Source organism: Camelina sativa, chromosome 17 (genome assembly GCF_030686135.1).
Source record: "Camelina sativa cultivar CO46 ecotype springtype chromosome 17, ASM3068613v1".
NCBI classification, from domain to species: domain Eukaryota; kingdom Viridiplantae; phylum Streptophyta; class Magnoliopsida; order Brassicales; family Brassicaceae; genus Camelina; species Camelina sativa.
In genome coordinates this window covers 32,597,782-32,621,833 of record NC_141896.1, presented here as the reverse complement: position 1 = coordinate 32,621,833, position 24,052 = coordinate 32,597,782, and the positions used below count along the sequence as shown (strand labels likewise).

Here is a 24,052-nt window from a genome sequence, read left to right as displayed (position 1 = left end):
CAAAGAATGTCATTTTAGAGAATTTTTTTTTTTGTTTCACAAAAAATATCATTTTACATTTCTAATGAATGTTTTAATGCTATTTACTTTTTTATCTCTAAACTCAAAGTTATTTTCATTGAATTTAGATCATTAACCACTTATTAAATAGAGACAAACATGTATAATTTAAATTTTTCTTAATTTGTGTGAAATGTGTCAAAATGACACTATTTATGAAACAGATGTAGTAGTTTTTATTTGGGCTTTTGAGTGTTGGAAGTGCATCCCGAGTAAATCCTTAATATCACTCTGGCATTCCAATTAAAATTCATAAGATCCATGAAAGCACATAATTATAAGAATCCTAATAGCTCAAATCCCTGTTGATGCCAAGACAAATCATTACAGAAATTTTAATATAGTTGGACTAAATATATCTCATACTAAAGGTAATTAATCGTATCATACTAAAGGTTAGTGTTCTTGTAAATTGTCTAGAGTTATGACAATAAATCAATAATGTAGGATTGGCAAAATATAGTTGACTAACAAAATAACTACAAAACGAAAATATGATGATTATTGAAAAAACGAGAGAGCTTTAATATTTTGAAAAAACCAAAAAAATATAGGATTTAATATTTTGATTTTAAAATATAATTAATAAAAAATATAAAATGATTAAAAATATGATGATTATTTTTAATGTAATTTATAAAAATAAAATATGATTTAAAATATAATGTGTAAAAATAATATTCAAAAAATTGTTCATGAAAATATTATCTAAAAAGATATGATTTTAAAATATGAAGTTTAAGATTATATAGTTTAAATAAGTTTTATAAAAAATATAATGTATGAAATTATAACTTAAAATAATGTATATAAAAATATTAAAATAAGATTATGAAAATATAATATAATATAATATATAAAAATATAATGTTAAAATTTTTAATATGATTTAGGAAAATTAAAATGTATAAAATATGCTTTAAATATATGAGTTTAAAAATATGATTCATAATATGATTTATAAAATATAATTAATAAAAATATGACTGAAAAATATAACTTAAAACAAATCTGTTGTCACTATATTTACATTTTACATCTAATAAATCTGTTATCAAACACCAGATTTTTAGAAGCAAACAAAAAAAACTGTCATAACATTAAAAAATCTGCCATCACATATGGTATTCGCATAGGTCATTTTAGCAATTTTTAAAAAACGTTATAAATCTGTTATCAAACGACAGATTTTTGGTTAAATTAAAAAATCTGTTGTAACGTTTAAAAAATCTGTTATCACTAGAAGTCAACCTAGTAATTATTTCTCTGTAAAAAAATCTGTTATGTTACGATAGATCTTTTATCAAGAAAATAAATCTGAAATAACTGTGGAAAAGAAATCTGCCAAACATTATATCAAATCTGTCATATATTATGAAAGTCTGTTGTGTCTTTATAAATAAATCTGTCGTAAAAAATAAATCTGTCATAACTGTAGTTAAAAAATCTGTCATCCAAAATAAGTCTGTCATAAAAAATCTGTCATACAAAAATAAATCGGTTGTGTAAAAACAAATCTGTCATACACAAATAAGTCTGTCACAACTAGTCCGGCAGACTTTTGAAAATATTTTGATTTCTTAAAAAAAATTCTGGAAGGATAAATTTGACTTTATTTTTTTTCCTAACAAAGCAAAAAGGGTATTTTTGACCAAAAATAACTCATCTAACCCTCATATTTTATGAGTTATCTTAGTAATTAACCTCTTAATTTGGGTCAATCTAGTTTTTCTCCCCACAAATTAATGTAGTAAAATTTTGTCTAGCTAGTTGAAAACTGCGAATGGAGAAATCCAAGAAAAAAAAAACTAAAATAACTAGTTAATAGATTAATATTGTAAAGTAACTAAATTAACATCAATGATAGAATGTGCCGACTACTACAATTATGTGTTCCATATGAAAATATTAAGAAAAATTCCTAGATTAACTTTATCAAATATATGTAATTATTATGTATCATAAAAAGTAGGCTGTCAATCCGAGACAAATTTTGTGTCCTTCACATCTCGTACTATATTCATCATACTGGAAAAATTACATTGTTTGGGAAAATTTTATGGTACGGGATAATCGTCAAAGTATGTGGGATAAACTATTCGAATAACCCACATATAGTTTTACAAATATAAAAACAGTTGACAAAAAATAATTATTTGTTTCAACAATTATTTCACAAAACTTATTTATTCCACTAATAATAATTCTGTCTTTTTTTTTCTCAACAAACCTTAATAAAACTTATTTATTCCACTAATAATAATTCTGTCTTTTTTTTCTCAACAAGCCTTTAGCAAAAAAACAAAAACAAATCAAAACTCAACCATAAATTTTAGAAATAATTACCAAATTTCAAAACTAATTACCAAATTTCAACACTTCCAAAGTAACCTAATTAGAATAATTATTTTTGGAAATTCAAAATTAGGATTAGGTTACTTTTCTTCTTGTTTTCAGCTTAAATTCAGCAAATCTTCCAACAGATGTTAGAGTGTTAGACCTTATAAGTCTTTTCTATTAATTACTTAAGTGCCAAATGGTATATACTATATAGTAGTCAGTTAACCAAATGCCAAAGACTCTTTTTTTTTTTTTTTTTTTTTTTTTTTTTTTTTTTTGGAGTTGAATGTGTTAGGTAGAGCTATGGGCCCTTTATTGTCATAGTTATTATTACCAGTAAACAAATTTATTTATTTTATGTCAATTTATTAGTACTTATTTATTTTTCCTCTATATTTAAAAGCAAAATGAAGAAAATGCTTTATTGACATTTAAAAAAAATAAATAAGAAGAAGAGAAGAAAGAAGAAAGAAGAAAGAAGAAAGAAGATGCTTTTCTTTTGGAGCTTTATGCTGCAGCAACGTTCTTTAAAATTTTGACACATTTAACGAAGAGACTGACTCTCTCTCTCTCTTTAAACAAATACTAAAACAAATAAAACACCATTTTTTCCTTTTCTCAGCTCAGCCACCACTGACCTCATCGCCTTTTTTTGTTTTTTCCCTCACTACCGCCACCGTGAAACCAAACCGTAGGGTTCCGATTACTCCAACAACAGTTTCCAAATCCAAACACCTTCTTAAGTAATAACAAACTCGATTTCAGATCTCCATTACCGACAACAATCGCATGTCCAAACACTTCTAAACTTACGAAAACAACTAAGAAAAGCTTCGTTTTCACTTCCAGATTTCGTTTCCACAAGCTACATTTCTCCGATGTAAGCTTTTTAACATCTGTATTTTTTCTTTTTTTTTATTCTCTTCTTCTGTTTCGTCTTGGTGTCGTCGTCTCTGTGTTTGTGTGTGTTCTTGATTTAATTTCAAAACTCGATTACAGTGGTTACTGAAGTTTTGTAGAGTTAATTACTATTTCTTTTCTATTTTGTCTTCGATTTAGTGTGTCGGCAAGTTCACTTTACCTTGTTGTTTTTCCTAATTTAGTAACCTACTTTTTAGAACGATGCAGCCTTCTCAGATTACCTTATCTTTTTTCCTCATTCTGCAAAAAAAAAATAACAATTTCATCATGTTACTTTGTCTCTTTCACCTTCTTCTCATAAATCTCACTTAACAATCACTATCAGATTTACCCGATCTGATTCGCTTCAATCCGATACATTGAGTTCGTGTTTTTGGTCCTATAAGTATTAAGTTTAGTTTTGGGGACTATATAGCTCACTCTTCTTTGTTAATGGCAATGTTTTTAACAATCTTTATTGTGAATAAACTTATAGACTGCGATGGACCGACGAAGCTGGCCGTGGAAGAAAAAGGGGTCTGATAAATCAATCTTAGTGATTGATTCTGCTTCAGCTGATGCTTCTCATTCTCAGATTGAAAAGGTATGTGATTTGCTTGTTGTGAGTTAAGCTTAATCAATTTGATGCAGCTTACACTGAATGGTTTTGGTTTTGTTTGTTTTTGGAATCAGGAATCAGTTAAGAAGCCAAAGTATGTTCAGATTTCTGTGGAGCAGTATACACATTTCACTGGTTTGGAAGAACAAGTAAAGACATACGATGTTCAGATTAAATCTTATGAGAAACAAGTTGAGACTTATGAGGAGCGGGTTAAGGATTTTGAAGAACAGATTGATGCGTATGATGAGAAGGTTCATGAGTATGAAGAACAGGTGCAGAGACTGAACGAGGATGTCGAGGACTTGAATGAAAAGCTTTCTACTGCTAATGATGAAATAACTACAAAGGAGGCCTTAGTGAAGCAACACTCCAAGGTTGCTGAAGATGCTGTCTCAGGTATATTACTAACTTTTTTTTTTTAATCTTACTAGCAGTGAATGTTTATGTTGCAATGTAGAGTAAAGTTTTATAGCTTTTTGTTGTTCCTTCAGGTTGGGAAAAAGCTGATGCGGAAGCTTTGACATTGAAAAATACACTGGAGACTGTTACTCTCTCAAAACTCACAGCTGAAGACCGTGCGGCACATTTAGATGGTGCATTGAAAGAGTGTATGAGACAGATACGGAACTTGAAGAAAGACCATGAAGTGAAACTGCATGATGTTGCTTTAAGCAAGACCAAGCAAATTGAAAAGTTAACCATGGAGTTTGAAAAGAGGATGTGTGACTATGAACAAGAGTTGCTAAGGTCTGCAGCGGATAGTGATGCCTTATCGAGAACTTTGCAGGAGCGGTCCAACATGCTAGTTAAAATCAGTGAGGAGAAGTCACGAGCTGATGCTGAAATCGAGACCCTGAAGAGCAATCTAGAAATGTGCGAAAGAGAAATAAAATCTCTCAAGTATGAAGTTCACGTAGTTTCTAAAGAGCTGGAGATACGCAATGAAGAAAAGAACATGTGTATTAGATCTGCTGAATCTGCCAACAAGCAACATTTGGAAGGGGTAAAGAAAATAGCAAAGTTGGAAGGAGAATGCCAGAGACTGAGAAGTCTTGTGAGAAAGAAGTTGCCAGGCCCAGCTGCACTTGCTCAGATGAAGCTTGAGGTTGAGAATTTAGGAAGGGATAGTGGTGATGCCAGGCAAAAGAGGTCTCCCGTCAAGGTTTCTAGTCCTTGCAAGTCGCCGGGGGGATACTCATCAACTGGATCTGAATTTTCTTTCGAGAACACACAGAAATTCCAAAAGGAAAATGAATTTCTAACAGAACGTTTACTTGCGATGGAAGAAGAGACGAAAATGCTGAAAGAAGCATTGGCAAAGAGGAACAGTGAGTTGTTGGAGTCACGGGATCTTTGTGCTCAGAGCACTAGTAAGATTCAAAGCTTAGAAGCTCAACTGCAGCAAAATAATTTTCAGAAGTCGACACTTGAAGTGTGTCCAAATCTGAATACGAGCAATCCATCAAGCTCAATCTCTGTCTCTGAAGATGGGAATGACGATTCTGGCAGCTGCAGTGGATCTCTGTCAACGAATCCACCACAACAGACCAAGAAGGAGAAGGAGAATGCAGCTTTGGAGAGGGTTGAAAGTGTTAGTAGTCATGTAGAGCTTATGGATGATTTTCTTGAAATGGAGAAATTAGCTTGTTTGCCAAATCAACCTAGCAGTAATGGTAGTATGGATTCCAAAGATTGTTCAGGTGATCAAAAGTCAGAACTGGTGATTCTTGACGCTCATACCGAACTTGAGGAGTCCGACAGAGGTAGTCCGGCGGCAGTGATGGAATTTAGATCGAGATTATCAAAGGTTATTGAATCTGTATCTACTGATGCTGACCTCCAAAAGATAGTGGCGGATATAAATTTCATTTTGAAAGACGTGAATGCTTGTATGGACCAGGAAAAGCCTTCTGAGGTGCAGGTTCATCCTGAAGAAGTGTCAGATTTATGTCCAGAACAAAATCTGGTTGAAGATTGTCATTTGGCTGAACAAAAGCTGCAGAGTATTATTCACCAAGATTTGAAAATTGCAGTGTCTCGGATTCATGATTTTGTTTTGTTGCTTAGAAATGAGGTCAGGGCAGGTCATCAGGACACAGCCATTGAAGGAAATGATTTTGTTGAATTGATCGAGGGCTTCTCCGTCACGTTTAACCATGTTTTAAGCGGTGACAAAACTTTGGACGATTTTGTTTCGAATCTTGCTAATGTCTTCAACGAGGCCATGGAGCTAAAGGTGAATTTTAGGGGTCGTGCTTCCTCTGAGGTTGAAACGCTGAGTCCAGATTGCATAGACAAGGTTGCATTACCTGAGAGCAAGGTTGTTGATAAAGATTCATCTCAAGAAATATATCAAAATGGATGTGTCCACAACGAGCCAGGGGTACCATGCGATGAAAACAGAGTTTTGGGGTATGAGACAGACTCCAAATTACAGGAAATAGAAGAGCTGAAATCAGAAAAAGAAAAGATGGCAATGGATATTGAGGAGCTGAAGTTTCAGTTACAAGAATCTGAGCAGCTGTTAGCTGACACTAGATCACAGTGTGATTCTGCTCAGAGGTCAAACAACTTGGCAGATACGCAACTCAGATGTATGACTGAGTCATATAGATCTCTTGAATCACGTGCAGCTGATTTAGAGATCGATGTGAATCAGCTTAAGGAGAAAATACGGAAGTTGGAGAACGAGCTTGAGGATGAAAAAAGAAACCACCAAGAAGCCATTGTCAGGTGCCATGAACTCGAAGAACATATTCAAAGGTGAGTAGTAGTATCAGCTTTACCTGAATATGAAAGATCAGCCTTGATTTACGTACTGCTTTTTACATGTCTATATTTTCACTTTTTCTCAGCAACAGACACACTTCTTTGGTTGCTGAGGATGACGAAGAAGCTGATATAAAGGGCAAACAGGTAATGTTTTCGCAACGCTTCTCAGACTCTTATTCAATGGCGACCATGTTTTGCTTCTAATATTTCAGCTTTATAGACTTGGCTATTTTCTGCATTTCATTTTGTAGCTCTAGATTGTCCAAGTAAATTTGCATCGAAGCTCATTGCTCATTGTGTCATATTATTCAGTGCTCATTTTTCACCATACTACATGCAATCAGTTTAGGTGCATGTACTAATCTAATCGCAGACACAAAAACAAACACAAGCATACATATCTATAGACTTTGCATGCATTGATTCCTGAATCCTTAGGAATCTGAAGGTTAAAAGAAACTAACATGAAAATATGACACAGGAGAGAGAGCTATCGGCAGCAGCAGAGAAGTTAGCGGAGTGTCAAGAAACCATATTTGTGTTGGGGAAGCAGCTGAAATCATTTCGGCCACAACCTGAACAAGTGAGGTCACCACAAAGACAAAATGAGTCCTATTCGGAGGAGGAACTAGGCAACACCACTACCTCGGTCCCCAAGAACTACACCGCAGAAGTTGAAGGAGATTCAGCTGAGACTTGTGTTAACGAGGTCCCCAGATATATGGAGTCACCAAAATGCCCTTCTGATTCAGAGACTAGCGATACAATAACATCGCCATCACGAGTGGGTTCAAGGCTATCAAGGTCAGGTTCATCTGGCAATCCAACCCCAGAGAAAGCCTCTAGAGGAATCAGCAGGTTCTTCTCGTCCAAATCAGGATATTAAGCCTTTAAAAAAATAAAAGATGGAAGATGCTGTGTATGTGTACATTGATGAAATGTGTGTGTGGGTTTTTTTTGTTACTTACTTCCTTATCAAACGACATATGCATTTTAAAATTGATGTTTTGTTATTGAATCAGTCATGAATGTAATATTGCATAAACTTAACATATTAATCAATTACCCACATTTCACTTATGCAAATCAAGACCTATGAAATTAATCTTATTGTCAGTCTTTTAGCTATAGGTGAATTAGGCCAATAACCAAAATACAAAATGACATTAAAATAGTACAATAAAGCTAAATAGATGAAATTAACCATACATTTGTAACATTAGTTTATACGAGCTAGGATAAGAGAAAATTTACCTTTTTGTTCCTCTTATTCACACACATAATAAGAACATAGTTATCAGTCTTAGAAGAAGTTTATTTTATTCGTGTCACAATTTTTTTTTTTTATTATTTCATTAAAAATAGTTATTTGACCTTTTCATGTAAAAATGGTATATGTGTTTTTTTTTTTTTTTGCATATGGCTTTTTTTGAACTTTTTGAAATGTACAAAAAATACGCAAGAATTACTGATTTTGATTGAGATTGCCGCGTATTTATTAGAAGAACATATAGAATGATATTATTGCCTTGTATCAATTCTATTAAATCAACACTACATATTCATTTACATATTTAATTAAAGTCATTTTGGTATCTTTTGCTTTCACTTCTTCTCCTCATTTTGGTATCTTTTCGAAATTAAAATTATATCATATGCAAAACAAAAAGTATTTTAATGTAAAATTGTGAACTTAAATAAATTGCAAAACAAAAAGTATTAGCAATTACTTCTCATTGTACTTTAACTTATTCTCGGTCAGTTATTCAATATTATTCGATTGCAAAAGTTATTTCCACATCACTTGATATTATCGTTACAATTTTCGAGTTTCAAATAACACCAATATTTTCAACTGACATCCTAAAAAATATATAATAAAAGTTTGGTTCATGTTTAAAATAAGTCTGTTATAGACATTTGAATGGACATTTGAATTGTATGAATCTGCTAATGGAGTTTGGTATGATACCTGAAAAAAATTTATCTTAACATTTTTTGAATACATTTCTAGATCATTATAATTCTCGGATCGATTTTAATTTGAAAAAGAAAATATGATTGCACTAATCAGATCATCATTCATTAGTATTTAGTCGAAATAAAAAACTGTCATATTATTTCAATAACAAATATGAGGTTCTAATGAAATCATAATATATTAATTGAGAACTATAAATATAAAATTAATTTTATAAAGTGTAAAAATTACATTGTCGTGCCATTAGTCTTAACTTTAAGGCAAATGTTTAATTTTTCAGTAAGAGTGAAAATATAATTTTAATATTAGACTGATAAAATATTTTAAATACTTATTAATTACCTAAAAAAATAAATTTTTCTTTAAATAATTATGGTCTAAAATTACTAACTATTTTTTTAAATTGTAAACCAATTAAAATTTTAAAATTAATATTTTATATTTAAGTATACAATATAATTATTAATGAAATTTTTTGTTAAGATTTTAAAATATGATTCTCCAATCACCTTTTTTATTTATTTATTTCATTTACAAATTGTTTTGATAAAAATGATATTGTCACAACCGAGGTTCGAACCCTGATCTTTTACATGTGGACAGTAACCCTTACCACTTGATCTAACGACAATGTTCAACACGCCAGAAACTTTTTTATATATATAGACGCCAGCTCCAGAATTGCAAGATTCAACATCGAGCGTCTTCAGATTTATAGAATTCCGAGCAAACACTTCGATTACCAACCAGATCCGTGATGTCGCGACAATCATAGCCAGAGATTCATTGCTCAAGCTAACGGACTTGCAATCACATGAGAGAGCAAACTTATTAGTCACCAAATCGAATCCATTGAATATTGACGGCAGGAAAGAGAAAATCTCATCCTTAGCATCTAGAGATAACTGATGACGATACTGAGTTACGGTGTCGAGCAGTGGTGGAGGAAGCTCCGGTGAGCGCTGTAGTTGAGGGAGGTAGCCAAAGAATGAAATCGACGCCATTAATTGGGTATGAAATTTGAATTTTGTGCGAGTTCAATTCTTTTATGATCAAGTTTTGTGTTAATTAGCCTGGATGTTTTATACGTATATATCTTTCACTTTATCCTAGAAACAGAAACACTTCTTTGGTTGCTGACGACTGAGTTCAAGAGCAAACAGGTAAATTTTCCCATGCTTCTCAACTTTTGTTCCGTGCCAATCACATTTTGCTTAGAATATTTCAGCTTCAGGAACTTGGTCCTTCCTTTCTGCATTTGGATTCTTGTTCTAGTGGATTCCAATTGAAGCTCATTGCTCACTATACCACCTACAATCAGTTTAGGTGCATAATTATATCTAATCACAGACACAAAGACAAACACAACCATGTACATCTATAGGAGCTTTGAGTAAACGGAGTTGCTTATCAAACAACTTGTACATTTTAATATTGATGGATCTGTCATTGGATTAATCAAGAATGTAACATTGCATTCATTCAAACATAGCAAGTAGTAACCTAAATGGAACTTGAAGCAAATCATTGACCTCTCAACTAACCTTATCGTCAGTCTTTTACCTATATGGGTGAATTAGGCCAATAACCACAATCCAACTATATAATGAAATTGTGTTAATATTTTTAGTATTCACCAACAGTTTGGAAACTTGGGAAACATATTAAAATATAACCTACGAAACCAACTTTTCTTCTTGCCAGTCTTTGGTTTAATAATAGTTCAAAACATGTATTATACAAAACTTGAAAATACAACGAATAATTTATGAACATATATAAACAACAATGCGATAAGGAAGAGAGAATGCATCGATGAGTGACTTAACGAGTTCTGGTGCTATGTTGCTTGCTCCGGCCAAAAATCTTCATGAACCACTCATGCTTGTACGAAGCCGTTATGTATCCCATCGCTAGCCCAAATACAACTCCAGGTCCAAAGCCAAAACCTGCTGCTACCCAACTCAATGATTCTTCTTCTTCTTCTTTTGTCTCCATCAGTTCGGGTTGTGGTGGTGCTGGCGCTTTGATATCAACACAGACATCTTTAAGGGAAGGACCATTAAGTCCGGGGTTTCCTTCATAGGAGGAGCAATTTTGTCGTTGAAATTGTGTGCCTTGTGGTATGGAACCTACAAGCTGGTTATATGAAACGTTTATCCATGCGAGAGAAGAGAGTGCCCCAAGCTCAGAAGGAATCTCACCAGAAATCTTGTTTTGGGATAGGTCTAGTGACTCGAGATTCGTCAAGTTTGCCAAAGAAGATGGGATGTGGCCCGTGAAAGCATTGTTAGACATGTTGAGAATACGAAGCTCCTTCAACAGACCAACAGAATCAGGAATAGGTCCATGGTGTTGATTTCCTGAAAAATCGATGGCTGTGAAGATTGTAAGGATACGTTCCATCTCCATTGACACTCCTTTACTCATCAACACAAGTGAAGTGTAGTAGCTTATTGAACCACTCCGAATGTACTCTGGCTCTATATTATTATCTCTCTTGGAGGACATTGCAGTCCAGTTCAAAAAGTAATCAGATGGCAATGTACCAAAGAAGTCATTATATAATACATCAATGATTTTCAACTGAGGAAATCCAAACCAGACCCCATCAGCGTTATGTAATTTGCCACGAAACTTGTTAGAGCGGAGGACAAGAACTTGAAGATTCTGCAAAGAATTCAAGTGGAAGGGAAAGATGTCGTTGATTGTGTTGCTTGCCACGTTCAAAACTTCCAAGGCAGAGCAACCACCAAGAGAAGCCGGAATTTTTCCCTCTAATCGGTTGTGACTGACGTCAAGTGTTATTAAGCTCTTGGCGTTCTGAATATTTCGGGAAGAATGCCGCTGAGTTTGTTGTTACGGAGATTTAGATCTGAAAGAGAACTCATCACCAGAGTCTCTAAGCACCGAGGAATTGAGCCGTTGAGGTTGTTGTTTGATAGATCTAGAACTGCTAGAGAGCTTAGTCCACATACTGATCGAGGTATCTCCCCGGTGAAGTTATTCTTAGAACCCGAAAAATATTTGAGATCTTTGGAGGATGGGATGAAGAGAGGTCCTTGGAAAGCATTTGAGCTTAGATCAACAAAACTGATTTGACTCTCAGGAGAAACTTTTAAGGATCCATTGAAGCCGCTGAGAGAGTTGTTAGAGAGATTCACATAAGACAACTCTGGTAGTCTCCACAACCAGTCTGGTACTTGACCTTTGATTTTGTTGTTGGAAAGATTTAGTAGTTGTAGATCTCTTCTGTATCTTATGAACTCAGGGAACTCAGTGATGTTGCAGCCTGGCAAATCCAAATATGCCAAATTTGGTAGAAAATCCAAATCAGAAGTGATGTTTGTTGTTGAAAGAGGAATACCTGAGAGATATAATTCTTCTAGGTTCTTGAGAGATGAGAAGACATTTAATTCAACTCCTCGACCGACTTCGTTGTAATTTCTACTATGAATAGTAAATCTTTGTAAATTATGTAGCAGAGAGATATTCCCAATCCCAGTAAAGTCGTTGAATTCGTTATAACTCAAACGAATCGTGGTCAATGAGGGAATCTGGACTAGGGATGAAAGAATTGCTCCCTTAAAAGAGTTATCATCAGCTGAAAAAGACTCTAATTTGGAGAATTGGCTGATGATTGGTGGAAGGGGAACTGTGAACTGATTTGAAGAGAGAGAGAGAGTGAATGTAGTTTGGTCAAATTGAGTATTGAAGCTGGCAAGTTTCCACTGAGCTTGCTATAGCTAACATCAAAAACAGTCAACTGTTTTAGATTGCCAATTGAAGATGGGATTTCACCAACAAAATTATTCCAACCAAGATCGAGAATAGAGAGATGAGAAAGGTTCCCAAGTGAAAACGGAATCTTCCCTGAGAACTTAGAGAAGGAAAGGGACAAAGAAGTCAAATGTTTGAGGCTGCTAATGGAGTCAGGTATGGGGCCTGAGAAGGCTGTGTCGTAAATGGTCAGCTCTACCAAAGAAGTATTTTCACGAAACATGGGAAGGTTGCCTCTTAGATTTGTATTGTCCCTTAATATAATGGACTGTAAGCTCGGTATCAGAAGAACACTACTTGGAAATTCTCCGAACAGGTTGCAGTGAGAAAGATGTAGTGACCTTAGAGATTGCATGTTTGAAAACTCATGGGGGATTTCTGAAGAAATGTTTACATAGCTCATATCCAGTTCTCTAAGGTTCCTCAAATTTTGTGCAAGTAGATGAAGAAAAGATTCATCAATGGATAAATACGAAGAATCACTAGAAGATGAAAGATCGAGAGACACCAACTTGGTTAGCTGAAGAAGCTTGATTGGAATTTGCCCTGATAGTGAAGACTGGGAGAGATTAAGTCTTTTTAGCTCCATGAGTTTGTCAAATTCAGCTGGGATTGGCGAACTGGTGAAGTTGTTGCAAGCAAGGTTCAAATCACGGAGATGACGCAGTCTGAAAAGACTGCTGCTGGATTTAAGCGGGCCATGGAGGTCGCTGGAACTAAGGTCTAGCCCGATGACTTTCCCCGACTTAGCAGCACACGTGATACCATCCCAAGAACAACAATCACTTTTATTCACCCATGATTCTGTCTTCGGATAATAGGACCCATCTGAATCAACCCAATCAGGTTCCTTGATCAAAAACTCACTCTTGAACTCAAGAAGAGCACCCCTTTGGTCGGAATGACACAAGTGTTCTGTAGAAGAAACAAACGTGTTTAGAAAACTTGAAATGAGAAAAAGGAAACAGATGGAACGAAGAAGGAAGCTCATTTTCTGATTAGATAAGAAATCTTTCATATTTGTGGAAATGAAAAAGTAATATGAAGTAGTGATGATAAATTAGTGTTGCAGGTCACTACATATATATAAAAACAAACACATGAAGCTCCCATTGACTTGATGGTTTGAAATCTTTTTGAAGAATTCTTCCCTGCTAAAAATCTTATGAGTCCTTCCAAATCTAATAGACTTGACTTGAAAGAGCATAAACTCGTTCCGTATGGCATTTTTTTCTAGGAAATGCTGTCATAGTTGTCCTCTATCCAATTCCAAACCTGAAACATACGTCAAAAATTGCATTGCCTTAATTTCTTTACATGTGCCAAAACTAATATACTTTCAATAGTATTTAATAAATAAAGACATGAACAAAATTTGTACACTTGGCGAGGTTGAAAAGTTTTGTTCTTAAGACTGCTATTTACTTTGTCTATTATCACCAAACCCATACGTCTCGTTTCGTTTTGTTCTTACATGATTCTGATGGCAGTTGTTGACTATCTAATTTTGGATACAAAATCTTCTCTCTTTTTTTCTTGTTTCAGGGTTTAGATTCGAACTATTATCCAAATCAGGCGGTTCGGAATTGATGCTTGGTTTCTACTAAAACTGGAGGTTTGTAGCCTGAAAGTGTCAACAGATTAATTTCGCTTCATTGTGTGCAGTGTGCAGATTGCTGTCGATTACATTTGACATCCAAGGGCCATTAAGTATAATTATATATCTCATATTAGGGTACAAGCTTTTCACATAACTGTCACCCATTGAATGACATAAGAATGTTGCATCTTTTATTTCAAACGAGAGAAAACCAAAAAAAAAATACAAAAAAAACCTCTATTAGGATTCAGGCGCAAAAGGCGTAGTAAAACGTAACATGAAAATTTGTATCATTCATCGTCCTCCCAGTAATTGGAATTGGAGGTTTCAATAACTTTGTTCTCAGCTGCTGAAGTTGCTCCATAAATCTGTGAGGCTCACCTCTGCATCTGACTCGAACCAGTAATCTGCTTTTAACTGGCAATAGACAACCAAAACTCAAACTTAATCGCAACTTACGAATATGAGACTGATCCAAAACCCTTATCAATGGATCTAATACTTACATCAGTATCTGAAGTTACTATTTTCAAGGAAGGAGTGTCCACTCCAAATGGAGCTTTTTGATCAGACTCCTGACCCAACTTGTCACTTGTTTCCCCACTATCTCCTTTATATTTGCTGCGACCATGTTTGTTCCCAGTTATAAACGCTGACTGACAAAATATATAGATAAGAAAAGACACAGAGAGTGGAATGTGTACCTTAAAAGATAGACATCAATCGGCCCCATCCTACTCCTAATCACCATCCGGTATTGTCGTTGCGGAAATCTCATCTATCGTGAACAAAAAACAGATGCTTCACTTTGGGAACACATTATACTAAAACTGTACACTATATGAAAAACGCTCACCTCATCAGGATCTGGAACTTCGATGTAACTAGCTGTAGGAGCTTTAATTGCTAGTAATGTCTGGTTCTGTATCAAGGACTAATGGGTTAGTATGTTAAATAACTGAGAAAAACATAAGATAATTTTCAAGAACTAGTTGGGGAGGACCTGAAACCGTGGGAGACTCGTTATATCCTCCTCCGTCATAAACATGTACCTGTTTACATTCATCATTGATCTTAGCAAAAAGTCGTGTGTATATACAAAAAATGATACTCAAATAAATGGACAGAAACCTTTTACAATATTCATCTTCCTCCAATGATCTCAAAGCTTCTTGTCTTTCCCTGGAGATATACAACATGGTGATCTTAAAACCATGTGGGAAAAGAACAATTAAGTCTCCAAATCAGACATAAGAACATAAGCAACCAACCTTATAAGCTCATCCAACCTGCTTTCCTCAGATTGCATACTTTCTACCTCTGACTGAAAATACATAAAGATGTTATTGGTTATAAATGGAAATTTTCAAAATAAGTGTGCGAACTGACTATAATGTCAGACTGCCAATTTCAATATCTTATATCCCCAACATATGCTGAGAGAAGTGGTTATTTAGACTGAAAAAAAAATAAAACTATGAGTTCTTTCTTGACTATGCGATCGTTTATTCAAATGCAGTAAGTTCTACGACAAAGTAATATATAATGCTCTTTTCTATGAACCTTAAGCCTGGAAATTTGATCTCCGAGGTCCTTCTGTCCAAGATTATCAGCACCCCTACATCAATGGTCCAAAGCCAAGGTCAGAAGATCATAAGTTAAATACACTGCAGTGTATCTAAGAAAGAAAGGATTTGTGAAATTACTTCCAGCGGATATGGTTCTTTGTAGTTTTCTCTATCAATCCAATTCCTTCAAGAACATTTGTAATATCATATATCCTTCTTTTTTGTACCTGTTAAGAGGAATCGTAGGCACATAAGAGGAGATTCTAACAAACTGACGAAGGTACCTAATGATTTGTGAATCAACCACTTTCAAGGCAAGATTATACAGGTGAGCTTTTCAGTCCACACATACAAGTACATTCTTAAATAAGATGTTCAGCAATTTGAAATACAGTACACTTTTAGCTCAATATAAAGAAACATTTTGCATACCTCCAAAACATCTGCACAATGGTTAAGGTCAAGTGTTCCATCCTCAGCTTCCTGAATCAACTTGACGAATTTCTTTGTCAACAACCCTACGAAACAAAAGAGACAACGATACAATTAGAGTTGTAATCTCCATACAAACCATGAGCCTGAGTAAACAGAACTAGATGTGATTGCGCTTTGCAGTAGGAGTTACCTAGAGAACTGTCATAACGGCAGTTATTACTAGGTACACTTAGAACACCATTTTGTGCTTCTGCATACAAAAACCAATCACCACAATCAACACAGATTATAACATCAACAAACAAAAGAAATCACATTCTGAGAACAAGCTGAAGAGAATTCGATAAGAAAGCAGATACCGCCGCCGTTGGCCATCCGTTTCCCCGCCTTTGACTGTGTAGTAGTACCCTTTGACTTGTTGTATACACGTTTAACGTATTGAGGAGACTCTTGTTTCACTATTACTTTAGATTTATCATCAATGCTTTCTCCAGACATGTTTGCAATAGATCCAAGCTGAATACGATGATTCTTTCTACTCTTCTGCTGCAAAACAGATTTGACTCAATAGCATCATTACTTGATAGCTTAACAAAATCACCAAAACACAAATCTAAAATTCGCAGTTAAATAAGTTCCCCCAAGTTTGTAGAATTCTAAATTTGAGATTAGAGATCCCAATTTTGGATTAAGTTTCCTTAACGAACAGAAGCTTCATTCAATTATTTTTTTCGCGAAATTTGGGATCAGGAAAAAAAAGACCTAGCTCTCTCTCTCTCTCTCTCTCTCTCTCTCACAGATCAAGTTCGGAATCAAAAATCAAAGACGAAAAGTGAAGTATAAACGCAGGGAACTCACAAATTTCTGAGTGATATGAGAGTAAGAATCGTCCCAGTGAGATGGAATTAGCGGAGACTGTTGCGGAAGCGATTCGGAGACAGAGAAAGGCCGATTCGTGGAAGAAGGAGTGAGAGAAGAGTAACGAGGATCAGATGAAGAGATGGATTGAAGTAATTCGAAGCGAAAAGGAGATCGGTGGTGGTGGTGATGGTAAGAGAGAGTCGGATCTTCGCCTGAGTTTGATGTCGCGGCCATGTAACGGCGGCGTATCTCTCGGTGGTTGAAGATTTGGGATTTAAGTGTTTGAAGCGATTTTGGGGAGTTTGAGAATCGGTGAATTTAGGTTTTGTTGGGGGGGAGGGGGGAGATGAAGGAAGAAGAAGAAGAGGGAAGATGGAGAAAAAAGATGGAGAGAGAAGAGAGGAAACAGCGGGAAGAAGAGGAAGGGTGTGATAGTCTTTTCGATGTATTAAAAAGAGAATAAATAAAAATGGGATTATGTGAAAAGAGCGGTGGGCGAAAGAAGTTGGAGAGAGTTTCGAATTTTGCCTTAGCCCCCCCCTCCCCCCCCCCCCGCCTAACCCTCTTCCGCTTTATTTATTTTTCATTTTTGACTTTTTGGTCTTGGGCTTTATTTGGGCTTGGTCTTTATTTCGGCTTTTATCTGCGTGAACGTTTCATGTCCTTATGTAGAGGCATGAAAGAAGATACGAATTCATATCATAACATATTTTTTTTGTCGAAATAATTAACTACTTCGTCAATATGCTTTATATCACTTATTCATTTACCCATATGTGATGGTATAATCTATCAATATATAAACTTAATTTTTCTCTTCTTCATTCATTACATATTAGCATCAATGTTCTATATTTTTTTCTATTAAAAATTATCATTTTAAATATTCATTCATTACATATTTGTTACTTATAAATATAATAATAAAAAATAAATAAATAACAAATTAAGTAAAATTAATTAAATTTTAAAATAGTATAAACAATAGTATAATTTTTTTTAGTATATAATAAAGATAATAACTATATAAAATGAATTAAGTGACATAAATGAAAATTTTAAAATAGTAAAAACAATATTAATGTTATTATTCAAATTTTAACCAAAAATGATCATATTCCAAAATTTAGAATGGGTTAATAAGGTTTAGAATGGAAGTAAGATTTTAATGCATAGTGGAGTAAAAAACAATTTATGTAATTGTATATATAAAATTCTAAATATAAAAATAAAATTGAAGTGAAACATTAGTTTCTAAGAAATATATACTACAAAGATTTATAATTAAATTTCACTTAAAGAAAAATAAAAGATTAATTACTCAATTTAACTTAAAAGGTTTGATCAAAATAAAAGATATTGTAAAAGTCACACTTTTAATGTAACTAGAATTACTGAGAAAGTTCTATAAAAACTTTTGGGAAAACTATGAAAAGACTTTTGAAAAAATAATCCATCTAAAAAACCAAATCAATGGTCACAAAATATAGAAAAAATTATATTTAAGCCATTACAAAAAGTGAAATGTGATTTGTATAGCATATAAGACATATTATCAACTAAATTGTAAGCTACAATTCTATAACATGAAAAAAAGTAAAATATAAAACAAACTTGAGATTTCATCAATTTTATCAAATGCTTTTAACCCAAAACATTGGTAAAGACAACACATTTATAGTACACTATGTTTTTTAGAAGATGAAGCTGATGTTGCATCACAAAATTAACAACGCATATTCATTGTCGGGTTTAACCATTTCATCATCAAAGCATTCTTGACTTGGTTGAAATTCTATTATGGTAGGTGGTGCACTTGGACAACCCCGTTGTAGCGACATAACAATAAAAAGGTTCATGAAACTTTGTATATTTGTATTTAATGTGGGATATTGATATATTTAAATGATCTATATAATTAGGCCAATGATCGATATTCGACATTAGAATTTTTAAAAATATGATTTCATGGGATATTGATCAACGGTCGATTAAAACCCAATGTGTACTCCACCACGATCTAGTGGTATCGTTGTAACACTTTAGGATCGAATCCACAGAGACCAAGCAATTCCACTATGAAATTATCAAGATCAAATATAACTAAGACAAAAGAAGTTTGTGTTTGAAAGTCACCAACAAAACAGTAAATAAAAGAGTGTTTTAAATCAAAAGAGAAAACATTAGGTGCAGGGAATCATTAGGGATTATGATCACGAATTTAGATGATTAGATAGGGATGCATTAAACACAATTCTTGAACTTAAATCACAGTTATAAAGCTAACCTACTTCCGCAGCGTTAACTATCTATGCAATAAATTCACTAAACCCTAAACTATCGTTTGGATCTAGCAAACCAAGCAAGCAATAACAAGTTCAGGTTTGATTAGTTCACAAGATGCCTCAACTTCAACTTTCATTTGCTAAGGTCCACCTTGCTCACCTATGTTCTTTTCAAGCAACTCAACAACACTTTTGGTGCCCCGATGAATTAAACCTAAGATCTTAATCTAGGTGATCAATCTAGCTTAAGCATTAAGAACAACAATAGATGAAGAACAATAAGATCAATCCCTAATCTAACAAACCTAGCATCAATTAATCATATAAACCCTTCTGAAACCCTAAACCCAATGGAGAAACTACTCAGACATGGAGAAGCAGAAACAATAAATCAAAGATGAAGAAAGCATAATTGAATTGCAAAAGAATAGAAAATAGGGTTTAGAAATCTTCTCCAAGGTGTCAAGTAGGATTAGAGATTTTCTCCCTTAGCTCTCAGTAAAGAATAGTCTCAGAAAATAATGCTTATGTCTCTGGAGGCCGAGCCTCTAACTTAAATATCAAAACAAAACCCTAAATGTTGGTTTAAAACAAAAAAGGAAAACTTGCTTCGGGTACGAGACTGGTCGATCCCAAATACGGATCAGCCGATCCTGGATGTTTTTTCTGTGTTTTCTCCATCTGCTTGCTGTCCGATCAGTCTTCGCCAAATTGGCTTCAGATGCTTGTTTTCATCCCCAAAACACTCACTTTCCTTCTAAAGTAACCTAGAACCTGTACAGACTCACAAAAGACTAAAAAGACTCTAAAAGCACACTTGGACTTAATAAAAAACTCAAAACAAGTAAAAAAAATATGGGCAAAATCTTATAAAATGCAAACACATCATATATGAATATGGAATGAACTCTTATAGGGATAAAAGGTAAGAAGATTGACGACTATTCCAGTAAGGTTCTTAAGTCATTTTTTGTTATCATGTGATATATTGTTGCTTTACCAAGACAATATTATTACGACACTAGACAATATATATTATATATTGATTAGTAAAATAAGTATGGCGTTTATATAGATTTATCTTTTAAACTTCAAATGATTATATATATATTCAATGATTTTTATTGATCAAAAATTTAAACTAAAATTATGCGCAAATAGATATAACAAAAAAATATTTTTTTCAGCAATATATATGTTGTATATCACTTAGTAAAATAAGTTTAATGTTTATAGATTTATATTCAAAAGTTTGAATAATTATATTTGAATTGAAAATTTTATATTAATATAAAATATTTTAATTTAAAATCCCGCGAGTGCACGGTTACAAATTCTAGTACAAGAAGATACTAGTGACATCACATCATCATTCAGTTGTAATATTAATTAGGGTTTGGAGGTAGAAGAACAATTTTCATATGGACTTTTTGTTAGATAATTTATGATACCCGATTACTGTTAGTTATCTAACTTGTATATTCAGTGTTGTTAGTTAACTGATTAATCCGCTATAAAATTTTCTAATTCGTAAGTTTAATAGTTATTGTAAAATTAAAATTATCAAATTTAGGTGAAAGAAGATGTTTCAAAACCCAAATTAAAATGGAACTTGAGGAAATATATAAGTTATGTCAGTTCAATGGCTATGTTCTTTTTAACATATAATAAAATAAAATTAATAAATAAACTCTTGTTTCCAAGTTCATTCAAGTTTCTTAAAACACCCAAATATCAATTTTAAGTTATTCGTAAAACACCAATCCACCAAATGAAATTGTATCTGGAGTCTCTGACAGTATTTAATCGTCTCGAAATATTTTTATTTCTTTTGCCAAGAAAGTCAATGTTGCTCTCTTTGGTTTTTTTCATTTTCATGATTAAATTTGCGGTTGTAGAGGCCGGACTATATATGATCATTTCTCTCACATATTTTTGTTTATTTAAACAATTAAAGAGAGCATTGGCATAGTTAGGCTTGGGAGGGATATCAGATTATTATCAAACTAGGTTAGATGCAATTATGCAAAGTTGCAAGAACATGAATGGACAACGTACGGTTAAAAGGACGAGGAAAACGCGGTTGTATAGGCGGTGGCGGAAGCGTTGGTTAATTCTCATCTTTTTTTTTTTTTTGTTAAAGTAATTAATTCTCATCTCTTCCTCTTAGCAGTTCCATGCTTTGAAACATTTTTTTTTAATATATAATCGCATATGTTTGTTAACTAAATGTATGTTTAATCTTCTCTTTTTCACTCTTTAAAAAATGTATGACTCTAAGTCATAGCCAGGGGCGGATCTACAGCCAAAGGGGGTGGGGCATGTGCCCCACACTCCTTTTTTATAATCTTTGAACTAGTCTTTGCAATATAGTATCTGCTAGCTCATTTGGAAAATAGTGCCTTTTATTGTGTTTGAGGAGCAGGGTTCAAACTCCCTCATTTGCATTTTACATAGTTTTTGACTCTGGATCCACCACTGGTCATAGATATAATATTCTTTTACGTTATTTAAATTAAATTGCAAATCCTTTTTTCTTTTTTTTTCCAAAAACTAGGTAATTAGAAGAGAATTATCCATTCTATTATTAAGTATATATAATACTGTATATGTTTTTTTTTCTTTTGGAACAAATAGAACAGTAAACACGCCCGGAGCAAATACTGTATATGTTTATATGTTTATATGTTTATATTGGGCCAAAAACGACACTCTGGGTGCTTTGACGAAATTCACAAACATGTGGTGTCGTCTAGCTACCCAAACCCAACTGACTGAACTTTATTTCATTGTAACTATAACAAAATTGTATCATGGAAATTGCTTCGCCAAGTTGCCATTGTAATGATCTAGATCTTATCATCTTGTAATAGTACCAACCGAACTAAACCAAATATTATAACAAAAATAGCAATAGTAACGTATTAAATTGAGTTATGTCGAGAACAATCTCTTTAAGTTATCAAAGTACCTCAAATCAACTTCCATTAGTTAGATCTGAAAACTTATTGCAAAGCAAACAATGAAACAATATAAAACACACCTTATATATCATTTTTGTCCAGATTGCATGTGAGAAATTTTTGAAAGAAAAGGATAGTATTTTTACTTATAATAAATACAACCTTTCAAGACATTATCCATATTTTAATTTAGTTTAACCAGGGAGCAGGGAAAAAATAATAAAGGGATCATATATATATATATTTTAAGTGTGACAGACAAAAAAAAAGATTATCCATATAAATAAGTGAAAGTTTGTCTGGATTTCTTTTTGTTGTCCTAAATTGTGAGTTCAGTAACACGAAATTTGAAGTCTTGTCTGCTGTCTTTTTATTAAGTTACTAGGTGTTTCCCCACGCAACGCGTGGATTGTGGTGTAGTTGGCACTTTCTTGTTTTTTTAGTTTTCTTTTTTGTATTATTTCGTTTTAATTAGGCATATACGGGTTTTGCTGTCACTTTTATTTATACACTATATGTTTATACCATTTCGTTCAGATGTATATAATTGTGGCGTTTATTTTTTATGAATTATGAAGATGTTGTTTCTTGCTTTTGAGGATCCAATCTTATCATTGACTGATATTGTTTCCAATACATTTATCGTATTATAGATTTTCTAATTAACTGCTTATGTAAACCCTTCATACGTTGATGTTGCAATAATAAGTTATTTTTTTTTTAAATATCTTCCGTGTAAGTGATTACGTTTGTATGCCCATGTTTTGGTCTAATATCAATAAGATCGTTTATGTTTTTCTTTAGTTGGCTTTGAAACCAATATTGAGTTAAGAAAAAAATGGATCAAATTATGGTGTTAATAAGTAATATAAATTCTTATGTATATATATTGTATATATGTGACTATAAATTTAGCTAACTAAAAAATTATATAATATTTAAATACAATCTTGAACATAGATATATATTTTTTTATTTGTGGGAGGAATGTATGAAATTATTGGATAGAGGTTATTTTTGAGTTAAATGACCTTTAATGTCTTTAAAGTGAGTTAAATATAATAAATTTTTATATGTGTCTTGACTTTTTTAAAAAGGAATACCAAGTGTTTCTTTCCAAATTTGAAGTGATATAGTATTTTAGTTTTCTTATATGATTTTATGAACTTCAATGTACACTCACTGATTGAATTATAAAATTTGGAGAAATGTTTATTTCGTTTAATCATCTGCTCTTTTAAATAAATTAAATAAGTATGTTGTTATTCCTACAAATAGGACAACATATATTATAGTTTAACCATGGAGTTAAGCAATGGAAATGGAACTTGTGATTGCAAGACAAAATGCTTATATGTTACATATTGATGGTTTAAAAATGAATAGGAACATCTAATTCTCAATTAAAGTTGATTGTTTTGTTAAAACTAACATATGTGAATTTAAATTTAACTATGCAAATTTAAAAAATAAATATGAATAGATTCGAAAGGCAAGAAATATAAAAGAAATATTTTTTAATAAATAAAATAAAAATTGAAAACAATGTTAAATATATATAATACTTTCTACATTAAAATATAGAATCAAACTCTTACAAGTTACAACACATATGAGATATAACAACATTTGATATTGGTAGGAGAGGAGGAGAGAATGTTTACTATAAGATGGTAATCCAAATTAGATAATAGAGATGAATCTTTAAAAAATAGAACAATGTAATATCTATATATATATAATACTTTCTAAATTAAAATATAGAATCAAACTCTTACAACACATATGAGATATAACAACATTTGATATTGGTGGGAGAGGAAGAGAGAATGATTACTTATAAGATAATAATCCAAATTAGATAAAGGAGATAAATCTTTTAAAA

General features: G+C 32.9%; 3 protein-coding genes and 1 long non-coding RNA gene across 10 annotated transcripts; 2 read left to right on the top strand and 2 right to left on the bottom strand.

Annotated features, from left to right (window-relative positions):
• Positions 1-1,880: 1,880 nt before the first annotated feature.
• On the top strand, positions 1,881-7,780 carry LOC104742293 (filament-like plant protein 6). Of its 2 annotated transcripts, none has more exons than XM_010463286.3 (6): positions 1,881-3,280; positions 3,797-3,904; positions 3,994-4,318; positions 4,414-6,685; positions 6,784-6,838; positions 7,176-7,780. In XM_010463286.3, the coding sequence occupies exons 2-6, from the start codon at positions 3,803-3,805 to the stop codon at positions 7,578-7,580; spliced, it is 3,159 nt and encodes a 1,052-aa protein (XP_010461588.2). In that variant the 5' UTR covers positions 1,881-3,280; positions 3,797-3,802; the 3' UTR covers positions 7,581-7,780. The 2 variants fall into 2 exon arrangements, with proteins under 2 accessions (XP_010461588.2, XP_010461587.2); XM_010463285.3 differs by having other exon boundaries at positions 6,778-6,838.
• Positions 7,781-9,366: 1,586 nt separating this feature from the next.
• On the top strand, positions 9,367-14,206 carry LOC104758075 (uncharacterized). Of its 5 annotated transcripts, none has more exons than XR_015587309.1 (3): positions 9,367-9,686; positions 9,795-9,838; positions 14,001-14,206. It is a non-coding gene; the product is annotated as an uncharacterized LOC104758075 (long non-coding RNA). The 5 variants fall into 5 exon arrangements; XR_015587308.1 differs by having other exon boundaries at positions 9,368-9,686; positions 9,789-9,838; XR_015587311.1 differs by lacking the exon at positions 14,001-14,206 and adding an exon at positions 9,910-10,199 and having other exon boundaries at positions 9,390-9,686.
• On the bottom strand, positions 10,365-13,532 carry LOC104758076 (receptor-like protein 7). Its single transcript, XM_087496233.1, is given in 3 exon segments — positions 10,365-11,500; positions 11,503-12,361; positions 12,364-13,532. Coding segments are annotated over 3 exon segments (2,970 nt in total). The 5' UTR covers positions 13,474-13,532; the 3' UTR covers positions 10,365-10,499.
• LOC104758077 (transcription factor E2FC) lies at positions 14,157-17,488 on the bottom strand. 2 transcript variants are annotated; one of them, XM_010480888.2, is made up of 13 exons: positions 16,917-17,488; positions 16,418-16,604; positions 16,249-16,308; positions 16,056-16,141; positions 15,762-15,850; positions 15,619-15,673; positions 15,327-15,379; positions 15,187-15,237; positions 15,059-15,107; positions 14,912-14,977; positions 14,760-14,833; positions 14,562-14,676; positions 14,157-14,472 (listed from the first exon to the last, which is right to left on the bottom strand). In XM_010480888.2, exons 1-13 carry the CDS (start codon positions 17,151-17,153, stop codon positions 14,398-14,400), a joined length of 1,197 nt encoding a protein of 398 aa, XP_010479190.1. In that variant the 5' UTR covers positions 17,154-17,488; the 3' UTR covers positions 14,157-14,397. The 2 variants fall into 2 exon arrangements, with proteins under 2 accessions (XP_010479190.1, XP_010479191.1); XM_010480889.2 differs by having other exon boundaries at positions 16,418-16,601; positions 16,917-17,483.
• Positions 17,489-24,052: the final 6,564 nt, after the last annotated feature.